Source organism: Sinohyriopsis cumingii, chromosome 8, assembly GCF_028554795.1.
Source record: "Sinohyriopsis cumingii isolate HCF-2022 chromosome 8, ASM2855479v2, whole genome shotgun sequence".
In the NCBI taxonomy this organism is placed as follows: Eukaryota; Metazoa; Mollusca; class Bivalvia; order Unionida; family Unionidae; genus Sinohyriopsis; species Sinohyriopsis cumingii.
The window spans coordinates 89,479,217-89,504,341 of NC_142968.1; the positions used below are offsets into that span (position 1 = coordinate 89,479,217).

General features: G+C 35.0%; 1 protein-coding gene across 2 annotated transcripts in view; it reads right to left on the reverse strand.

Moving 5' to 3' along the window:
- Nucleotides 1–25,125, reverse strand: part of LOC149794112 (bifunctional coenzyme A synthase-like) — a 50,111-nt gene that overhangs the window by 7,558 nt on the left and 17,428 nt on the right. For both annotated transcript variants that reach the window (XM_089968091.1, XM_089968090.1), the window contains exons 5-8: nt 24,149–24,276; nt 15,236–15,317; nt 8,406–8,506; nt 3,202–3,348 (exon numbers count right to left, since the gene is read on the reverse strand). In XM_089968091.1, the coding sequence (XP_089824217.1) occupies nt 3,202–3,348; nt 8,406–8,506; nt 15,236–15,317; nt 24,149–24,276 (458 nt within the window). The remainder of the gene's footprint in view (nt 1–3,201; nt 3,349–8,405; nt 8,507–15,235; nt 15,318–24,148; nt 24,277–25,125) is intronic.

Genomic DNA, 25,125 nt, shown 5'->3' on the forward strand with positions numbered 1-25,125 from the left:
TTTTTAACTAGGTGAAAATCTGTTAATGATGTGGAGGTAAGAATAAATGACATGGCCAGCATATTCTGCATTGTCTTGGAAGCTGTATCGAAAACAATCAACCAGGAGGAATTGTGGGGTTGCCAGGTTTACCTCTGCAATGTTCTTTTCATTTTCTGGAATATCCACAGTGAGCAGTGAAGTGAAAAAGATACTGGTGATAGGCTTTCCCAGGTCTCAGATTTTGCCACAAAATCCAACTGGAAATTGAACTTTTTTCTTCAAGTCAGAGAAATCAGAGAAGGGAGGAGAGATGTTCATCTTTCTCCTCATCTTCAACATCTACTGAGACCTTGACCTTATAGGTCTGGCTCGTAGATGGCAGCAGTAGACACTTAGATGGAGCTAAGATCCAGTAAATTTCCTTGACTGAAGCTAAACTCTGTAACCTCCATTGTCAGATTAGAGTGATGGGACAGATGAAGGTTTACCTGCATCCACTGTGGTAGTTGTCCTTGTCCAGCATTGATTCCATGTTGCACATAAGAAGTAGTGCTATCATCCGAGTCATAGGCTGGACTGACTATTGGGCAGCTGATTAGATATGTTTCGCTGGGAGTACCTGTCCCTGTACAGTTCTGTATAAAATTTAATGGATAGGAAGTATGTGGCATGTCCCATTGAAATGGCCAGGTGGATGGTTGATTTAGCTGGTCAACAACCTAAATACTGAAGGAAGATGACAACAGCTGGTAAAACATGTTGGTGAGGACAGAATAATAACCCAGGCACTCAGACTTATAGATACTAAATCCAAGCTCAGGCATGCAGGGAACTTAAGCCCACTGTGCTGCCAATAATGGAATAAAATTCTCCCATCAAATTTAAATCTTTATTGGAAAAACATAATGAACAGTGAGATAAAACTCCCCTGAAGCCAAATCATTTTCTGAACAAGTCTCCTCATCTGTCACTTGGGGAATGCATGAGATGAGTGTAGTATGGATTTATCCCATGTCACCCGATTCTGTCTTTAGCTGTCCAAACACAACAGTAGTTTACAGCATGGCTCAAAAAAATCATAGGAGAGGGAAATACCATTGAAGTGTCCCACACTACACTACACAAGGAATTGGGATGGAAACTTGGGCTGTCACTATCTGTCAGTATCAATTTTGCCTGTCTCTCTCTCTCTCTCTCTCTCCTTTCCAAATTTTCTGCAGAACACAGACCAAGTCCCCTCAAAACCATCAACTACAAATGTTGCAGGGCAAAGCTGACATGCATTTTGTGCAGGCGATAAACATGTTATGACTTTGCATTTCTTGCACTTGGTACATTTCATTGCCACTGTAATCCAAAATGACAATAAAATGACAGAAAATGGGAAATAACTTGAAAGTGTCAACAAAATCAATAACCACATTTATGAATACATACGAGAAATTCACACAGGATTCACAATTAAAATGTACAACTTTAGGTATCAATAACATTTCCACAAACTGCAAAATTATGTATAAATATGTATAAATAACTGAAAAATCTCAACTAAAGTTACCAAATCCTTGTGGAAACCTCACTTAACAAAAGAAGTACAACAACTTTGATTGATGGGTGGAATTAATGATGATTTTGATGGATATAAAAAGGCAATGTGGTGTAATCTTGATCATACTGCAGTGAAGGCTCAAAATGGTCAATAATAGATATACGCATAGCCACCTAGCAGTGGAAAGGAGGAGGAACCTTATACGATTTTCTTCCCTTTGTCTATATCTAGTATTGATGTGAAAGATAAATTCAAGGGGCATCTAAGTTTTATACCATAACATTAACATGATTGGGAAACATATTCAATCGAGAAACAATATACTCTCTTTTTTTCTTAGAGTCACTGTCAACTTGTTTCTCGACTGTCTCATCAATAGGTTTCCTCCTTATCTCAAAATAAACCATTCACAAATTTTGAACACAGTAAGTGTCATTTTCCTTCTGTCAGTTCTTGTTACACTGACCTTTGACTTTTTAAGCTTGAAATTGATAGGTTTGTTGTTGTTGCTACAGGGTTTAATGCCAATTTTCAGCACAAGATAGGCTATACATGGCAGCCAGTATTAATGGTGGAGGAAGAACCTAGGAAAACCCGAAAAGAACCACCAACCCACGAGAAGCTACCAGCAAGCTTTCTCACATACCCATATTGACCGAGCCCGAGACAGAGGTGAGATGGCAGTGATTCGTAATGGTGAGTGCTTTAGACCACTCAGCCACTCGAGGCCCCAATTGATAAGTTTCTCTTTCTTGTCCAAAATGCATGGTGCTTATAAAATCTGGTAATTGTATACCTGAATTATTGTACAGAGAATGAAATTGAACAAACAACATAATAAGACAGTATACTCCATCTTGTGGCAAGTGCATTAAAATGACATGATCAAAGATCAATTCTGCAGTGATGGAATAAATACTAAAACCAGAGGATGAAAAACAATAAAATAAAGCCACAAATAATCAGAGCAAAGATAAATCAATAGAAGAAGGCAAGGGACAGCATGTAAAGGTCACAATCAAGCGTTGGTGCAAAATGTGACCTTTACCACAGGGTCAAAATGTGACAGCAAGCATGTCAAAGATTGTTTTAACTTCTCAATGATTAATTCAATGTATGAACAGACACATCAAGGGGTTTTAAACCCAGACCTTCATGTACACATTTTTTATGACTGTGACTCTGATGCCAAGATGAAAGGCACACAAGCACATTAGCAGATTGCATTGTCCCAAATATGCAGAAAATCTATCAGAGGGTTTAGAAAATATAAGCAAATGATAAAACTTTACCAAAGTCCTAAAGCAAATTTTTTTCAATTGTGACTTTTGATCCCAAGGTTAAAATGACAAGCATGCACATCACAAAATGAATGACCTTAATTATAATTTATCCAAAATATGAACAACATCCATCAAGTGGTTTAGGAGATATAAGAAAAGGCAACTACTTCGACCAAACTCAAACATAAATATTCTATGACTATGACCTTGACCCCAAGGTCATTTGGGGCCAGCAAAATTTATAAAATGAATCATCTTAGCTTAATAATTATTAATGCCAAGTACTATGAAAATCAATCAAGGGTTTAGGAAATAACACCAACTTTGCAAGTGGAGGGCTGATATTCGAAATTCTTGCTAAGACTTGCGTGGCAAAAATTATATCACCTGTAAATGTGTGTACTCATATTCCCATAGAGTACACAGTACAACATTTGACCTTTTTATTCTGTCTTCATTGCTTAACTGAGACTCTAATCGCTTTTTGGCCTCCTCTTCTGATAGATTCCTTTCTGTTGTTATTCTCCTTACAGCCTGTATGAAAAAAGAGAAATAAGAACTGTTCATATCTTATGTACCATTATTTCAAATTACCATATATAAGGAAATTTCACTATTCTGTATAATATGGCATACACCTTGTATATTTGCTTATAAATCCAGATCAAGTGCAAACAATATGGACCACTGCATAATGTACTGGCAGGTCAGGGTCTATGTTGTCTGTTTTACTGATTACTGCTATTGAACAAATACACAGAGCTAGATCTGCCAGCTCATTATGCATTACAAGCAAGTATATACAGTACTGCATTCAGCACACACCCTTCCGTGGATCAAATGCACCAATATCCATTTCCTAGACACATGTGGGAGGGAAGCAGCTGATAAAATTTCACCTAGAACGTCATGATTTTCTTGATTTTACAACAACACATGCCAAGCTTCTTGTTACCACTTGACTTTGTGGGTTAAAGCAATCTCAAAAATGAATCATACTTATTTTAATTAATGCGAGTATAATGAAGAAAGAAAACACCTCCAAACTGGAGAGCTTCCAGTGTTGACAAAGGGAACTATCTCCTCTAATATATGCACATACTTTGGTTGTTTATCACATTTTGTGAGATCATATCAATCATGTATTATTACTATGAACATTTTATCTCATGAAATTCATCCAAATATTTATTAAGTACACAGTGAATCTATTACATCAAGTAAGGCAGCTTATGTTTCATGTTACAAATAACAATAAATTTAACAGAATGGAAAATAGCTATATAAAATGAGATTTAACATGAGACTTTTTCTGATCCTGCAATATGAAAAATTCACAATATGTACATTTTCTCATTATTTGGATATTTCATGCTTTCTGGTTTACTCTAATGACTGTGAATCTAACATATCAAGTTCTCAATGTAACATGTCTAAAACCAAATACATCAGTATACATACTGTACTTTATACATAACCTATTTCCTTCCTAATATACCTCTACCTCAATAACTAGTGCACAATGGGATCCAAAAACATAGACCACACAATAAGCCTGGACGCGAGTTATCAAGGGAACTCCATAACAATATGAAATGATACCATCCTCAGTGGACATTGTGGGGGGTAGGGAACTGGTCTGTTTAATGTTTAATGGCTTGTTTTAGAATTGCACTTGGAATATTTGTCAATAAAGCACTTTTTCAACCAATGTTATTCATTTTTATGTAAAAATTACCTTTATGTTCACTATGTCCAACCGGTGAGAGATCATTAACATTATTCCAACAACCTTCACATGTACATAAAAACACTGTGTATTACATAACTGCTTTGTGTTGCTGTTGAATACTCTGGTTCCCTGGTCCGTCTGCTAACCTGTTTTGCCCTTGACTCTTGTGTCATGCAACGCAAGGAGCAAAGAACCAAAGTAGTTATTTATTCAAATTTACAATCACACAAGATTCCTGTTATTAAACACAAAAAAACAACAAAACAGAACATCTAGATCATGAAAGAGTCGTCAAAGAAAAGACAATTTCTTTTATTGTTCTATAATAAAATATTAATGCCATGATTTCATTGCAAGTAACAGTGAAATTTCCCATCCATGAGGAAATCTCCAAGTGCAAATTCAGGAATTACAAATTAACTACAAACTCTGAAACTAGCATTTCATTAACAAAATGTATCAGTGAAACAGAATTTTATGTCATCAAGTATTCATTTTGCTTGGTTATCTTGCTGTTGTTGATCATATTTGTGAATAAGTATGCTATCTTGCTATTGTTGATCACATTTGTGAATGAGTATGCTATCTTGCTATTGTTGATCCCATTTGTGAATGAGTATGCTATCTTGCTATTGTTGACCACATTTTGTGAATGAGTATGCTATCTTGCTATTGTTGATCACATTTGTGAATGAGTATGCTATCTTGCTATTGTTGATCACATTTGTGAATGAGTATGCTATCTTGCTATTGTTGATCACATTTGTGAATGAGTATGCTATCTTGTTATTGTTGATCATATTTGTGAATGAGTAATACCAAGTTAAGAAAGTTTGATCATATTTTGTTCACAATTTTTTTTAACAGTGTTTGATTGATCGCTTGAAATGAGTTGACCTGACACTAGACTGGGACCTATAGCTCTAAGGCTGGATTTACATACCTTTTAACTTTTTAATTAGTCCACCCCCTTTAATTGATGTAGTAACATGCTAATACAAGGATGTCAGCTTTTAATTCAGTGCAACAATACAACAAATACTTAAACAAATTAGGTATCAAAACACCATCAGCACTTAATTAGTTTTTCACAGAAACACTCAAGGACATACCTGTTATGGTAGATTGACAAATTTCACGTTTGAATACATCAAGGCACATTGTATGTATGTATGATCATTACACTTAAACTGAACTAAAAAAATATAAGTAAAACAAACATTTCACTTGATAAAAAAACAACGCATATAATTGGTACTTATTTATTAAAGTGCTGCCTCAAGGATGTGTTAGTGATAATTTCATTGATCAAAATTTAGTTGCATACTGTTTTTTACCGTGTACCAGGAATGTGGTTTGATTAGAGATTTTAACAAAATACATGATTAAAAGCTGATAATTTCATAATGTTGATTCAAATTTCCAGGACACATTAACTGTTTTTGCCAAATCAAACGAGAGATATATCATGGTTTCAGTTACCAATTTTGATTGCGATTTTATTTATGTTCAACAAAGAGGGGTCAAACGTTTGGTACTTTCTAGTAAAACAAATGGGATCCATTACTGACCCCACATTATAAGTGGGTTCATGTGCCATCAGGGCATGAGTTATGGAGAGTGTGGTGTACCTAAAACACTGTGGTCAAACATCTTATTGAGAGTGTGGTGTACCTAAAACATTGTGATCCAACATCTTATTGAGAGTGTGGTGTACCTAAAACACTGTGGTCCAACATCTTATTGAGAGTGTGGTGTACCTAAAACACTGTGGTCAAACATCTTATTGAGAGTGTGGTGTACCTAAAACATTGTGGTCAAACATCTTATTGAGAGTGTGGTGTACCTAAAGCATTGTGGTCCAACATCTTATTGAGAGTGTGGTGTACCTAAAACATTGTGGTCAAACAGGTTATTGAGAGTGTGGTGTAACTAAAACACTGTGATCCAACATCTTATTGAGAGTGTGGTGTACCTAAAGCACTGTGATCCAACATCTTATTGAGAGTGTGGTGTACCTAAAACATTGTGGTCCAACATCTTATTGAGAGTGTGGTGTACCTAAAACATTGTGGTCCAACATCTTATTGAGAGTGTGGTGTACCTAAAACACTGTGATTCAACATCTTATTGAGAGTGTGGTGTACCTAAAACACTGTGATCCAACATCTTATTGAGAGTGTGGTGTACCTAAAACATTGTGGTCCAACATCTTATTGAGAGTGTGGTGTACCTAAAACACCGTGGTCCAACATCTTATTGAGAGTGTGGTGTACCTAAAACATTGTGGTCCAACATCTTATTGAGAGTGTGGTGTACCTAAAACACTGTGGTCCAAGATCTTATTGAGAGTGTGGTGTACCTAAAACATTGTGGTCCAACATCTTACTGAGAGTGTGGTGTCTCTAAAACACTGTGATCCAACATCTTATTGAGAGTGTGGTGTACCTAAAACATTGTGGTCCAAGATCTTCAACACCGCAGCCAACAGGGACCAAAAATATAATGTTTGTGGGCCATACAAACATATATTATAGTAATTATACAATAATTACAGAATGGACTGTTTGTATGAGCTCAGGCCACATAAAACATTATCCACAGGACACATTTGACTATTGGACCTGCAGATGGACCACTCTGACCTCAAACATGAGCAAAATTTAAGTTAACAAGAATGGCTAACTTTTTTCTGTATTGTTTGAAAACTCTGCCAGGTTAAACTTTGATTAGATAGTACTAAATTAATGTTTTGCCCTGAGAACACAGATGCCCCTGTCTATATGGTATAACTGAAGCCTTGGTTCTTGATGATGTGCAAAATCTGATGTCAAATAGTAACCATTAACACATTAACCCCTAGCAACGACTTAACAGGGCAGGAGGTAGTAAACTACTGCCGAGCTCTGTAGCATCATGGTCATGCATGATACACTAACGTGGGTGGTATTATAGAAAGGTAGACAGATGTAGCTCTACAATGATACCAAATAATCTGGAATATCTAGTTGCACTACAAAATACAGATAAAAAAAACTCATTTTTTGGACCCAACTTTTTTCTACCCAAAATTCGCCCATGGTCGGAATCAGATTTTGTGTCTGGATTTTAGACTTTTTGGTCTCAGATCTAAGGCAAACTGGTATGAACTGCAAACAGACAGATGAGCCTTTGCAAAAAGTAGGACAAGATGGGCATTTGGAATAAAGAGTGGTCTCCATAAAAAAATAATGGCTCCATTTAGCAAAACTAAAAAAACAAAAAACAAAAATCCAACTTTTACCCTTCTGCTCATGCGGAAGTCAATTAGCCAATGAAAAACGATGTTTCTAACACAACTAGGCAGTATGTTGTTGAAAGATCACTGGGGATTTGGTGTTTTCAGATATATTCAGAAATAGCTTTCAAAATGTGTTTCCTACTCGATTTTAAGGCAAAAATGACAAAAACCTCCAGGGGTTAATGTGTTAACCAAAATTCTGACACAAGTGCCATATATACTGCAAACTGCAAAACCCCAGATCTGCCATGACATAATGCGCCAGGTCAGAAGAACAAATGACAAAGACCCAGTTCTGCAACCGCATTATGCTACAGCAGATCAGGATTTTTGTTATTTGCAGTTTGACTCAACTTAAAAGCAAATAGATATGATAAAAGTGAAAATCAGATCCAACCCAAGTCAATTTGACATTAAGTTCCACACTAAAATAAGTATCAATTTATGAATACTATCAGGTTATTGTGCAGAAAGAAAAATACAGAACATATGTATGCAATCTCAACACTATATGCCGAATTGAATGAATATGGCAACATAAAAATGACACAATATTTGCATAATGCATTTGATTCATACCTCTGCTGGTGGAATGATATTTGTCCAGACCTCATGCACAATGTTGTCCCATCCTGCTTCTAGAAGTAAGGCTGCCTCTAACACAATTACAGCTTTTCCCTCTGAAATACAAATGAGCGATAAACAATTAGATTTACTTTGTTTCAATTTAGCCGGGGGGCCCCGAGTGGTTTAAAGCGCTCACCGTTACAGATCACTGCCATCTCACTTCTGTCTGCGTGAGTTCAAGTCTCAGCCTCGGCTAACATTGGTACATGAGAAAACCTGCCAGTAGCTTCTCGTGGGTCGGTGGTTCTTCCCGGGGTTTCCAGGGTTCTTCCTCCACCAATTATACTGAAAAATGGCATTAAACCCTACAACAAGAACAACAACAACAACATCAATTTAACCGTAAAGTATGGCCAGGAACTTGTATAAAGTATACATCTCCCACAATAACTCATACACCAGGGACCAAAAAAAATTAACAACAGGGAAGCATACATGGCATTAGGACATCAAGAAAACCCAGGGGATGTTTAATGGCTGAATCTCATTTCATAATCATGTTGGGAATAATTATCAATAAAGAGCATTTTCTAATGAAGTCGTTCACTGAATAAATTACCATAATTTTCAAGATATCCAACCTCTGAAAGAGCATTAACAACATTACTCCAAGAAGTTTCAATAACTATCACTTGTAAGCAAAATCAGTGTGTAATATGTCACTGCTTTTGTTGTTGTTTATTCACAATAAAACAATATTCCTCTTTCTCCAAAAATAAGGACGTTCACTTCATCAGACAACCATCGAAACTCGTAAAATATTAATGATGTGATTCCATTGCAAGTTACAGTGAGACTTATTCTCATCCTTTAGGAAACCTCTGAGTGTAAATTCAGGAATTGAAAGTTCACTACAAACTATGGAACTCGCTTCTCATAATGAACTGTACCTGTGAAACAAAGCTATTTATTCCCCAGGTACTCTCTCTGCCTGATTGCCTTGCTATCTTTTATCACACCTGTGAACGAGTTGGCTAATTAAAGGTAATTTACTTGCATAATAATATTTATAACAGTGTTCAAATGCGAAAGTGTGAAATGAGTAGACCTGACACCTTACCACTAGCCCATGCATAGGTAGGATTTACATGCCTTTTAACTTTTCTTTTTTTCCACCCCCTTTATTGATTTGATACAAAACACATTTAATGTGATAATACAATAATACTAAGCAGGACTGCTTTTAATTGATTGCAACATTAAAACACATAATTATGAAATTCGAGGATCAAAACATGGTTGGAACTTAAATAGATTCACACAGAAATGATCAAGGACATAGCTGTCATGCTAGATTGACATTTTTCATTTTGGAATACAAGAGAACATTGTACATAATAATGATTACACTGATGCCAGATTAAAAGATAGCACTAAAACAGGAACTTCACCTGACAAAACTTATTTAACTAATTGTTATTTACTAAAGTGCTGCCACCAGTAGACATAAGTGACATTTTCATTGATCAAATTTCAATGAAAATTATTATTTACAGTGTATAAAGAATGAAATAAAATTTTACAAAATATACGAGTTCTTATTAAAAGTTGAAAATTTCAAGATGTTGTTTCAAACCAGGCACTTGCCATTATTTTTTTTACAATGAAACAAGCTACACATCAAGGTCTCATTTACCAAATTGTTTGAGATTTTCTTCATGTTCAACTAATAAGGTCCAATTATTAGGATATTTTCTATTTTAAATAATGGAATCTTTGCCTGACTCTGCATTATATGTGGGTTCACGAGTTATCAAAGGAGTGGTGTACTCTGATAGAAGAACTCTTGGCACAAAGTAGTCATTCCAGCTGAGAATACTGATGAGCCCAGAACAAAACTGAGACAATAAGCGTGGCAACTATCAACCAAAGTACACTACATGGAGGAACAATGGACTTCAGAGATGGTGAATTGATAAATTCTGGCTATTTATGAACTTCTAAAATTATATACAAAAAAATGTATGACGTATGAATGACTCAGGGGTTGGGAATTCACCATCGCAACTCAAAATGTCAAGTAAATATTTCTGACAGCTGAATGAATTTTCCAATCATCTGTCCCACCAGGCACATACTGATTCAGGACTAACTAGTGTTTCTCTTTAACCCATTTTATCCTGTTTACCTATTTCAACTGCAGTGCCTGATTCCTGAGAAGCAATTCTAAATACACTGTGGTAAAATGGAGCATCATACAGCAGGAGGGGGATTTTTTCAAAGCTCACGTTCAGCATAATGGTTTGCTTCATCAACAATTTTTTTTCCCAGATTAAATCATCCCAAAGTAACTCAAAATAATGTTGTGCATCGGCTTTTTCTGGGTGTTGAACAGTTGCCGTTTCTATCAATTTAAATCATGGCTGCGACCGAGGTGAAAAATCATCCCAGACCCAATCCTCTGGAAAGCCTTCAAAGTCAGCTTTATTCTCTGAATCACTGTCAAAAAGTGCATGAAGCCATGCATCATCTCTTTCATCAACTTGATTCAATTCTAACTCATTATTTAAGTCAATATTATCATCAAAATCATCCAGATCATCAACTTCAATGTTGCTACCTGCACTATCAACATCCATGTTTACATCTAAGTTGTCGTCCATCATTTTATCGATCGATTTTCAAGCCAACAATTTCCTTTCCAACCTCATTTTTTAAAAAAATTTCACTGTGTAAGCATGCTTTAACCATTTCCTGTGTCGGTGAAGAAGTACACAAATATCTGTTACGTATAACACGTTTCTAGAGACACTATACACATACATAGTAGAGTATGACCGTAGACGTATTCATGATAAAATGGGATACTAAGACCACAGGTGTATTCAGGACAGAATGAGGTATTACGGCCATAGTCGTATTCAGGATAAAATGGGTTAAAGACAAAGATGTTCATTTGCGAAAATTGCTGACTTTATTTACTGCAAGTCCATACTTTCTGCCAGAAGTTTGTTTACCTTTTATTTTGATTAAGCTTACACAAGCACTATGCTATCTCTTCTAAACCAATAAACACTTACCAGAGTGAGGGCAGACTGGTCTTGATTACTTACCAGAGTGAGGGCAGACTGGTCTTGATTACTTACCAGAGTGAGGGCAGACTGGTCTTGATTACTTACAACTGGTGTAAGAAGGGTCAAAGAATAAGTTCCAGAAAACAACCATTCACACCACTGTATTTAGATTTTTAATATCACCAACCTTTATATTTCTATCATAGCTATTTGAATAAGAGTTTATTCTGGTCATTCTTTTGTACTTCCACAACAGGTCGAATAAAATTTGTTGGGTACTTTCCTGACAGGTCAAGTACAAATTTTTAGTACTTATCTGACAGGTCAAGTACAATCTTTAGTACTTGCCTGACTGGTTGAGTACAATTTTTTTAGTACTTTCCTGACCGGGCAAGTGAAGTGAATTTTTCAGATTTTTCAATCCCTCTAAGGAAATACACAATTCACTTTTATCTTGGTTTACCAATTTGTGTGTATTTCATGGCTGTTGTGAATTTACAGACCAAAATTACAGTGGTCCATCTGTTCCAACAATAAGACTACATTCCTCATCTGAAACTTAGATAAAAAGTCAAGTATTGATGAAAATGTCATTGCAAAACCATGCAAACTGATACCAACAAAAAATGAAATGATTTCACAGTAACATTGAATATACTTTCTGCATGTTTTTTAATGCCCCCCCCCCCAATGTACTGTCCAAACCATACAAAAATATCTAATTCAGCAAGCAACCAAACAACAGATGTGATATTAACCTATCCCTCGAGTCTTGAAGCAGAGTAGCAACACTTGAAGTGTACATAAATAAACAAAAACACAATATTAATTACCCAGTTTCATTTTGTTTATTTTAGTCCACAAGATACTGCAAACATACAGAAAAACACAACTTCGCATTGGAAGTAAAAGCATCCACCATGTTGTAATCTCTTACCATCATCTAATGCCAATGAATATACTTCAGATTTAATTACAGAGTTTATAAAAACAAAATGAAAATATACATGACTGGCAAATTCTGATTGTAACTTTCGAGATAGTTAAAACAGTATTGCATTTTCATGGTTTGTAAAGTTTAATGTCATTCTTAAATATTACAAACAGAACCAATGAAAAACTTTCAGTTTCATGGTTCAGTAATAAACTTACATAAGACCATTCCAATTCTTACAAAAATCACAACAATACATAAAACACATGAAATAAGGATCTGCTTTGCGCTCTTTGTAAAAAAAAAAATTTTATTATCCACTGAATCTAATACTTGTATGTGTGACCAGTATATCACCATGTACAGTTTGACTGGTATATCACCATGTACAGTTTGGCTGGTATATCACCATGTGCAGTTTGACTGGTATATCACCATGTACAGTTTGACCAGTATATCACCATGTACAGTTTGACTGGTATATCACCATGTACAGTTTGAGTGGTATATCCTCATCTACAGTTTGACTGGTATATCACCACATCTAGTTTGAGTGGTATATCCCCATCTACAGTTTGTCTGGTATATCACCATGTACAGTTTGACTGGTATATCCCCATCTACGGTTTGTCCGGTATATCACCATGTACAGTTTGAGTGGTATATCCTCATCTACAGTTTGGCTGGTATATCACCATGTATAGTTTGAATGGTATATCCCCATCTACATTTTGTCTGGTATATCACTATGTACAGACTGACTGGTATATCACCATCTACAGTCTGACTGTACAACACCATGCACAGTTTGACTTGTATATCACCATGTTCAGTTTGACAACCATGTACAGTTTGACTGGTATATTACCATATACAGATTGACTGGTATATCCCCATGTACAGTTTGGTATATCACCATATACAGATTGACTGGTATATCCCCATGTACAGTCTGCTATATCACCATGTACAGATTGACTGGTATATCACCATGCACAGTTTGACAACCATGTACAGTTTGGTATATCACCATGTACAGTTTGACCAGCATATCACCATGTACAGTTTGACTGGTATATCCCCATCTACAATTTGACTGGTATATCCCCATGTACAGTTTGACAGGTATATCACCATGTACAGTTTGACTGGTATATCACCATGAACAGTTTTAGTATTATCCACAAGTAGATAAATAAGTAAAAACAAAGCTCCAGTAATACTTGGATGTTTGAGGTCTCTGATGATTATTTATACATAGCTTGTACATTGATTAGCCTTGTCAAATGGCAGAAAATGAGGGTAGTGAATCAATGGAAGAACCCCTGAGGAAATTGGTATATTCAAATTTATTGGCAGTAACTGAGAGTGATCAGAGACCAAAGTGTAAGTATATGGAGGAGCACTGTGTTGTATAATACAAGTCTGTGGAAAGTTTATGCTAATCTTTATATAGTGTCAAATTTACTTATTTTACCGTAGTCTGACAGAAATGTTTCCCAAGATAACAGCATAATTAATATGCACAAATCTGACTCATAATTGAACTCACCCAATATATTGATGATATAAACCTATTTACCAAGTTGATCGAAATTGGAATAAAAATATAGTCTCTAGAGGTGTAACAAACTCAGCGAATCTTATACATTTTCATTAATATGCAGATCGAACTTAATAAAGTATCTAAGATAATGATAAACAAGTTTATTTAACAAAATCTGATTGAAATCCAGTCTCCAGAGTGGCAACAGGTTCAGCAACTCTGATGCAAGATTTAGTTATAAATATGTGAAGATCATTATCAAACTGATCTGACAGCTAGATGATAGACTACTGAACAGATCAAATCAAACTGATCTGACAGCTAGATGATAGACTACTGAACAGATCAAATTAAACTGATCTGACAACTAAATGACAGACTACTCAACAGATCAAACTCATCTGACAGCTAGATGATAGATGACTACTGAACAGATCAAAATGATCTGACAGCTAGATGATATGTGACTAATGAACAGATCAAAATGATCTGACTACTAGATGACAGACAACTAGTGAACATATAAAATCAAACTGATCTGACAGCTCAATGATATACTACTTCTGAACAAATCAAATCAAATTGATCTGATAGCTAGATGAAATACTAATTCTGAACAGATCAAATCAAACTGATTTGACAGCTAGATGAAATACTACTTCTGAACAAATCAAATCAAACTGATCTGACAGCTAGATGACATATGACTACTGAACAGATCAAACTGATCTGACTATTAGATGATAAACAACTACTGAACAGATCAAATCAAATGGATCTGACAGCTAGATGAAATACTACTTCTGAACAAATCAAATCAAAATGATCTGACAGCTAGATGATAGATGACTACTGAACAGATCAGATCAAAATCTCACCACAGAGTTTCTAAAGTGTTTAGCCAATCAGAAGCAAAATCACCTCATTAATATATATGCATCTCACTTATAATCACACTCATCAAAGATCCCAATGATGTAAACCCAATCTCCAACTCTAATCAAAGTCAAATCAGAAATATGGGATCCAGAACAGTAACAAGCAATTACTGAAAGTCATACAATGGCCAATGCATTATGAATGCAGCAGGGTCATACCATAATCTCACTAAGCCTTACAGCTACATACTGTATATACTAGCTTATAAGTCACAACCAATTACACAGACCCAGATCTGCTGGCACATTATGGTAGACCAGGGTCTATGCTGTTCTGCAGTTGGATTCAATTTATAAGCAAGTATATATGGTAAACTAAAATAAAGAATGGCCACATAGTACTAACTCACCTTTCTGAAATTGTTGGATTTTCTCAGCTGCAAGTCTTCCAATTTCTGGCCACACTATGCTGTTCAGTTTCTCCAGGAGAGACTGACAAAATAATTTACAACAAATCAACCACTGTGAAGTAAATAAGACATTTACAACAAATCAACCACTCTGAGATAAACAGGGCATTTACAACAGATCAACCATTCTGAGATAAATAGGACATTTACAAACAGATCAACCACTCTGAGATAAATAAGACATTTACAACAGATAAACCACTCAGATAAATAAGACATTTACAACAGATCAACCACTCTGAGATAAATAGGACATTTACAACAGATCAACCACTCTGAGATAAATAGGACATTTACAACAGATCAACCACTCTGAGATAAATAGGACATTTACAACAGATAAACCACTCAGATAAATAAGACATTTACAACAGTTCAACCACTCTGACATAAATATGACATTTACAAACAGATCAACCACTTTGAGATAAATAAGATATTTTTAGGTCTGGAGTGCAGGTTGTAAAAAGTAGTACAAATTTTCATCAACATAAATTTGCCCTGTGGAGAAAAATGTCTGATCAAAAATAAAACAAAAAAATGCAATTACGACAAATGTTTTGGTTTAACAAGAAGCCCAAATTTAAATATAATGACACTAAAGACAGAAGGTATAGAAATACATTTTGCAGCAATGCCCTTTTGTTGCCTCCATCTTTTAATGGAGCAGTACACAGTAGAAATGAATAGAGAAATTATTAAGGTGGCGCTATACAGTTTCGCATTTTGCATAGGGTTAGGATTTTAAAGAAAAAGAATGTCCCCGGCTTTCCTCACTGGTTATACTGGCTATTTAAAAAAGACCTTGTATATCTTAGGTATAATGCAAAGAACCTTTAATTCCCTTTATTTTGGTGTATGATTGATGGGTGTACTATGGGTTATAGAGTATACAGCTTGGCCTTACTTCAAATGTGCACCTTTCAAAAAAGTGCTAGCTCTACTTGGTCATTTTCACTTCCTGAACTTCAGAGGTCAATTGTATAAAAAAGAGCCAATAACTTTTTTTACATTTTATATATTTGGTAATTCATTCATTGCACTTTCAGAAGCTGGTATTGTCTAGTCTGGCAAAATTCATTTTCCCTATTTTAATAGCTGCTATGTATAGTGTACTTTAGACTAATTCAGACTGATTTTTTAACACAAGGGAGCAGTCATTTTAGTTAGCAGTGTGCTTAAATCATGTAAAATTTCCAAAAGTACAATATCCAAAAGAAATATCATCCACATTACATTAATGTAGCATAGAGGTATGCAAACATTCTCTCCACTGTGCATGTTTTAAATGTGAACTACTTCACCTTACATACGTCACTCTCTCAAAAGTACATATTATCTGGTGAGCGCCACCTAAAGTGCTGCATCATCTAATAACCAAGACATGTCAGATAAGAGTGGCCTCCCATGGCAGAGAAGTACCACATTCCATCAGTCACAGTTACTACTGTATTAGAAATGCATGCTCTTCCAAGAATATTAGTATAAAAAGGACCTGGAAATGCCTGCATTATGATTGGATAGGTATTATCAGGAAAAAAACATATAACTTAAAAAATTGATCTCTTCCAATAAATTACCATGCCATAATATGCTAGGACAATAAGTAAAGGGTGGAAGGAGCTGCATCCTCTTTACCCCAAGTTGCCCCAGGTTTATTTCCTACTGTATGAGCAGAATATTAAAGTTTCATTTGAGATACATGTAATGGATAGCACAGAGCTATGGGAATACTTGATCTGATGGGAGAACTATGCTTCCTCAAATTTCTGAGGCAGCAGAGTCACCCACAGCATTAGAAAGTGCATGTAAGGTGGGGGCTTACTGGGAAGGTGACCTATTAAGCTACTGATATACATTACATTAAACATGACCCAATAGTTACAGACACAAAAATGGCAAAATAAAATTGGCAAGACCACCATACATCACACATCATTTTTATCACCGTGTGTGTGTGATTTAAATTTTCAACGTAGCTTTAACAATTTTCCAGTCATATCGGTACGATGTCTGCAGCATGGCAATTTAAAGTGATATCTAGCAATGGGGCATTGTGCCGCAGACATGTAGCATGATGTCCCACCCAGTCACATTATTCTGACACCAGGCCGACTAGTCCTAACTCTAATCTCTTCATGCTGAGTGCCTAGTAAGGCAGCTGCTAAAACCATTTTTAAAAGTCTTTGGTATGACTTGGCCGGGGTTCGAACCCACTGCCACCCTCATCTAGGGTGGATACTCTATCTAACCAACAGGCCACCGGAGCGGCCGCATTCATCAGCTCTTGTTCAATTACCATATCAATAAAGTGCTATGACTGTTGTTAAGGAGGCAATTTTGTCCAAAGTCAATGATGTCATTTGTTTGTACTACAACAAGAATCCTTTTATGATCTTTTTTATCACACAATATTAGCATGATTACCAAAGCTGTGTAAATATGTACAGCCAAACCTGTCAATAACAACCACCCATAGTAAAAGGCAAAAGTGGCCATTGTAGACAGGTTACACCAGAAGGTAGGTTCAGCTCTCAAACTTGGTTCATGACAAATGTATGTACTATGAACCAAATAGCATATCATTATTGTTAATAGTATTATTGTTATTATTATTATTATTATTATTATTATTATTATTTTGCATGTATTATTATACTTAGCAGTAGTGTTATGCTACCAAAATATATGTATTTAGTTTACCTATTTAACAAAAAGAAAAATAACCAAATGTAAAAGAATAAGTCTCACAGTATGATTCTGTATCTTCACTTTAATCCATCATGTACATTAAATCATAACTAAGCCTTAAAAATGTGACCAATCTTAATTTGCATTGTGCTTATTTCCCTTATATCCCCATTTTAGTTTCAAACTGACAGGTTATCTCCATCCCCATTTCAGTTTCAAATTGACAGCTTACATGTAATTGTGACACACACAGGTGATTTTTTTTATTAGGACAGTTGGTATAATTAGGCTTGAAAACAGGTGTTCACACTTTAATCAGTTGATGGATTAAGCTGCTGCTCAAATTCATCAAGATCAAAGACAGCTGGCTTTTGTTTGTGACCTGTGGCACTGTACTGCATACTGTATGGCGAAATTGACAAGACATGCAAAATATTCTTTTATAATGATGAAAGAGTGAAATTCAGTTAAAGCAGTGACTCATGAATGAGGGAATTTGATACCAATCTCTATATCCAAGGGTAGACTACTTAATATATGTGTGAAGTTGTATCCTATGCTATCATGTATTTGTATGAATTTGTATCCTATGCCTACTGTGTATTTGCATGAATTTGCATCCTATGTCTAATGTGTATTTGTATGAATTTGTATCCTATGCATATTGTGTATATGTATGAATTTGTATCCTATGCCTACCGTGTATTTGTATCCTATGCCTAATGTGTATTTGTATGAATTTGTATCCTATGCCTACTGTGTATTTGTGTGAATTTCTATCCTATGTCTAATGTGTATTTGTATGAATTTGTATCCTATGCATATTGTGTATTTGTATGAATTTGTATCCGATGTATCATGTGGTTGTATGAATTTGTATCCAATGCTATCATATATTTGTATGAATTTGTATCCTATGCTATAATGTATTTGTATGAATTTGTATCCTATGATATCGTGTATTTGTATAAATTTGTATCCTATTTGTGCTATCATGTATTTGTATCCTATGCTATCATGTATTTCTACGAATTTGTATCCTATGCTATCATGCATTTGCATGAATTTGTATCCTATGCTATCATGTATTTGTATGAATTTATATCCTATGTTAAAATGTATTTGTATGAATTTTTATCCCAGTACATCATGTATTTGTGTGAATTTGTATCTTATGCCTATTGTGTAATTTGTGTGAATTTGTATCCTATGCCTATTGTGTATTTGCATGAATTTGTATCCTATGCTATCATGTAGTTGTATGAATTTTTATCCTGTTTTTTCCCTAGTACATGATGTATTTGTGTGAATTTGTATCCTATGTTTTCATGTATTTGTATGAATTTATATCCTATACCTATTGTGTTGCTGTATGTATTTGTACCCTATACCTATTATGTATTTGTGTGAATTTGTATCTTATGCCTATTGTGTATTTGTATCCTATGCCTATTGTATATTTGCATGAATTTGTATCCTATGCCTATTGTGTATTTGCATGAATTTGTATCCTATGCCTATTGTGTATTTGCATGAATTTGTATCCTATGCCCATTGTGTATTTGCTGAATTTGTATCCTATGCCTATTGTGTATTTGTATGAATTTGTATCCTATGTCTATTGTGTGTTTGTATGAATTTGTATCCTATGCCTATTGTGTATTTGCATGAATTTGTATCCTATGCCTATTGTGTATTTGTATGAATTTCTATCCTATGCCTATTGTGTATTTTCATGAATTTCTATCCTATGCCCATTGTGTATTTGCATGAATTTGTATCCTATGCCTATTGTGTATTTGTATGAATTTCTATCCTATGCCTATTGTGTATTTGCATGAATTTGTATCCTATGCCCATTGTGTATTTGTATGAATTTATATCCTATGCCTATTGTGTATTTGTATGAATTTGTATCCTATGCCTATTGTGTATTTGTATCCTTTGCCTATTGTGTATTTGCATGAATTTGTATCCTATGCCTATTGTGTATTTGCATGAATTTGTATCCTATGCCTATTGTGTATTTGTATGAATTTGTATCCTATGCCTATTGTGCGTTTGTATGAATTTATATCCCATGTGTACTATGCATTTGTATGAATTTATATCCTATGTCTATTGTGCATTTGTATGAATTTATATCTTATGCCTATTGTGTATTTGTATCCTTTGCCTACTGTGTATTTGTATGAATTGTATCCTATGCCTATTGTGCATTTGTATGAATTTATATCCTATGCCTATTGTGTATTTGTATGAATTTATATCCTATGTCTATTGTGCATTTGTATGAATTTATATCCTATGTCTATTGTGTATTTGTATGAATTTGTATCCTATGCCTATTGTGTATTTGTATGAATTTATATCCTATGTCTATTGTGCATTTGTATGAATTTATATCCTATGTCTATTGTGTATTAGCATGAATTTGTATCCTATGCCTACTGTGTATTTGTATGAATTTATATCCTATGCCTATTGTGTATTTGTATGAATTTGTATCCTATGTCTATTGTGTATTTGTATGAATTTGTATCCTATGCCTATTGTGTATTTGCATGAATTTATATCCTATGCCTATTGTGCATTTGTATGAATTTATATCCTATGTCTATTGTGTATTTGCATGAATTTATATCCTATGTCTATTGTGCATTTGTATGAATTTATATCCTATGTCTATTGTGCATTTGGATGAATTTATATCCTCTGCCTGTTGTGTATTTGTATGAATTTGTATCCTATGCCTATTGTGTAATTGTATGAATTTGTATCCTATGCCTATTGTGTATTTGTACAAATTTGTATCCTATGCCTATTGTGTATTTGTATGAATTTATATCCTATGCCTATTGTGTATTTGTATGAATTTGTATCCTATGTCTATTGTGTATTTGTATGAATTTGTATCCTATGCCTATTGTGTATTTGCATGAATTTATATCCTATGTCTATTGTGCATTTGTATGAATTTATATCCTATGTCTATTGTGCATTTGTATAAATTTATATCCTCTGCCTGTTGTGTATTTGTATGAATTTGTATCCTATGCCTATTGTGTAATTGTATGAATTTGTATCCTATGTCTATTGTGTATTTGTATGAATTTATATCCTATGCCTATTGTGTATTTGTATGAATTTATATCCTATGCCTATTGTGCATTTGTATGAATTTATATCCTATGCCTATTGTGTATTAGCATGAATTTGTATCCTATGCCTATTGTGTATTTGTATGAATTTGTATCCTATACCTATTGTGTATTTGTATGAATTTGTATCCTATGCCTAATGTGCATTTGTATGAATTTATATCCTCTGCCTCTTGTGTATTTGTATGAATTTGTATCCTATGTCTATTGTGTATTTGGATGAATTTGTATCCTATGCATGTAAAGCGCTCTCCGTTATGGATCACTGCTATCTCACCTCTGTCTGCGTGGGTTCTAGTCTCAGATTCAGCCAATGTAGGTACGTGAGAAAGCTTGCCAGTAGCTTCTCGTGGGTCGGTGGTTCTTTCCGGGGTTTTCCCAGGTTCTTCCACCATTATACTGGCTGCCATGTATGGTCTATCGTGTGCTAAAAAATGAAAAACCCTGCAACAACAACAACAACATATCCTATGCATATTGTGTATCTGTGAATTTGTATCCTATGCCTATTGTGTATCTGTGTGAATTTGTATCCTATGCTTGTTGTGTATTTGTATGAATTTGTATCCTATGCCTATTGTGTATCTGTGTGAATTTGTATCCTATGCCTGTTGTGTATTTGTATGAATTTGTATCCTATGCCTGTTGTGTATTTGTAGGCATTGACAGTGATCATGATGATAAAACTTTGACTGAAACATAAGAAAATTCAGAAACATAAATGTACAAATGGTTCATCATTGACCACTTTTTAGTCATGTATCTAAAACAATATTGTATGATATACAGCAGCAATAAAAGAAACCTTAAAATAATGACCCATGTCCTTGAACTTGAGGACAACATCCCAAAATTTGGAATGCAACATATCTACCATGGCCAGTATAATTAAATCAAGTTTAATCCACGTATCATAAACAGTTCTTACATTAAGGAACCAAATGCTATGAAAATGGGCTTAAATACTACCCTCCCCCATTCCAACCCCAAGCTTGACTGCAGCACATCATTTAATTATGATGTACAAATATACCGAGTTTCTTGCCTTAATCCCAGAGATTTAAAGTTATAGAATGGAAAACAGTGGCCCAGGCAGCTGAGTCATCTAATAAAATGGAAAACTGTGGCCCAGGCAGCTGAGGCATCTAACAGAATGGAAAACAGTGGCCCAGGCAGCTGAGGCATCTAATAGAATGGAAAACAGTGGCCCAGGAAGATGAGTAATCTAACAGAATGAAAAACAGTGGCCCAGGCAGCTGAGTCATCTAATAGAATGGAAAACAGTGGCCCATGCAGCTGAGTCATCTAATAGAATGGAAAACTGTGGCCCAGGCAGCTGAGTCATCTAATAGAATGGAAAACAGTGGCCCAGGCAGCTGAGTCATCTAATAGAATGGAAAACAGTGGCCCAGGCAGCTGAGTCATCTAATAGAATGGAAACCTGTGGCCCATTCAGCTGAGTCATCTAATAGAATGGAAAACAGTGGCCCAGGCAGCTGAGTCATCTAAGGTGATTGCCTTTACAGATCACTGACCATGGTTCCCATGCTTTTCTAAATATAAATTTCCGGGTCTTTTCCAGGTTTTATCCAGGATGAAATAAAATAAATCAAGGTATGACCATTAATGAATGGAATTAAAGAACATTTTGGATTATAAAACATGCATTTTCAAAATCTGAAGATGTTTCTCTTTCAAGACTCTCCAAAACATATATGTCAGAAAAGATGATCTTGTACAAAACCACAAAATGAGTCACACGAAACAAATTTGACTATATTCCCATAAATTGGCATTTAAAGCCATTTCAATGTACAGAATACAAATTCCAACTTTATTTTGCTGACCTGGATTATGTTGCTACATGGAAACAACAAAATGAACATAAACTATTTTGTTTCCTTTCAAACCTTTAATTCAAAAGAATTCTAGAGCAATATGTGTGCATGTTATACAAAGTAAACATTTTGTATCACAGTATGAAAAAAACCCAATAAATACAAAATTTTAGAATTTTATCTTGTTACGAAAAATGTTTAACCCTAAAATTATGTGTGACAATAAAATCCTAATCAAGATTTTTCAACCAACTTAAACTCCTTAAGACGATTTGGTTAAAAATTCAAGGACTTTTGATGGGCAGGAATTTTTTTTATCATTTCTCCCGACTTTTTCCCAATGGGAACCCTGACTGACATTTCACTCCTGTCTCCATGGGTTCAAGTCTCAGGTTTGACCAATGTGGGTAAGTGAGAAAGTTTGCCTGAAGCTTCTAGTGGGTCAGAGTTTCCAGGTTCTTCTCCACCAGATATACTGGCTGCTATGTATTGCCTATCATGTGCCTAAAAATGGCATTAAACACAACAACAAGAACAGAGTGAAAAACATGTAAAGGAAAATGTAAAATATTGAGCTGTGACCTTGACCTGAAGACATGACACATCTAATGATGATGTAGAAGCATGCAAAGTTACACTCCTGAAGGTAAAAAGACTTGAAAGTTATAGAGTGGAAACAAAAGTATCATAGGTGGATGGAAAAACAAATATGTCCAGAGCTTTTGGCAAAAAGATGGAGCACAATACAAAATAATCAAAATTCTTACTTTCTGAAAGGACAAGCACAAGCAAGAGTCAACTTAAGTCCTTAGGGACCTGTCACTGAACTCAACTAAAGTCTTCAGGGCAGCTGAGAGACCTGTCATTGAAGTCAACTAAAGTCCTCAGGGCAGCTGAGAGACCTGTCATTGAAGTCAACTAAAGTCCTCAGGGCAGCAGAGAGACCTTTCATTGGAGTCAACTAAAGTCCTCAGGGCAGCTGCGAGACCTTTCATTGAAGTCAGTTACATGAAAAATGTGATCTGAATTCATGGACTATAATTACTCTCCAACATCAGCCAAGCACTGACCACAAAACAAAATAATTTCAAAAACCACTAATATCACACACACACACACACACTAATGATGTAAACTATGATCTATATTTGTACCCCAATTACCTTGTCTGCAAATACTTTTGCTCCTAATGCTTTTCTGTTTATCTCACCATCCTCTGTTAATATCTCCTGTCCAAACTCAGCAACCAACTTTTCATAAGCTGGAGTGCCATTTAGGTAAACCACATGACCTAGATTGATGATAAATGAATGATTCAATATAACTGATTTACTAACATGTATTATTCTGTTAATTATATACATTATGAGAACAGTAATTCGCACAAGCATACCACCCATTTCCTAGTTCAGAAAATAAGTGTCTGCAATATATAGGATAGCAATCCTGGCTATACAGTCACAAGTTTAGATATTCCCAAAAAAGAAATGCAAAATCAAAGATTACAGCACAATAGGGTAATATCCCTAAAATGCAATGTGAATTTAAAAAAAAAAACTTGCAATCTTTGAAAAATTACATGCATTTATCAGAGAAAACAAGAGATGTGCTGACTGCTTTTAGCAAATGAATACTGGAACAACACTTAAAACAAGTGTGTAATCAACAATTACATAGCAAGCCAATATGAAGCTTTTCAGTCTCCTGTACCCATGTAAACAATTGTCATCATTTAGAAAATAAATTCAAATTAAAGTGATCTTGTAAACAAAATGCTGATCCATGTGACAAGGACATACAAGATGTAAAACAATTAGAACATTCTTTTCTATATCTATAAGGTACTACATGTATAATAAGTTCATAAAATTTATTTAATTTTTTATTATAATTTAATTGGTTAAATGAAGTTTAAGTAATAAACAGTGAATCCTTCTCTGGCTCCTTGCTGGGCCCCTCTTTGCCTACTATGGTTCTCTGCCCAGACATGATGTCATTGCAGCCAATATACTGATATGTTAATAAGCTAATAACTAAATTTAGATACGCTGTCATGTTGAACCAATCAGATGACTGAGTTGAAGCATGGGATCAAACATTTTCAGTTAGGCATCATTCATAAAACTGATACACCTGCAGA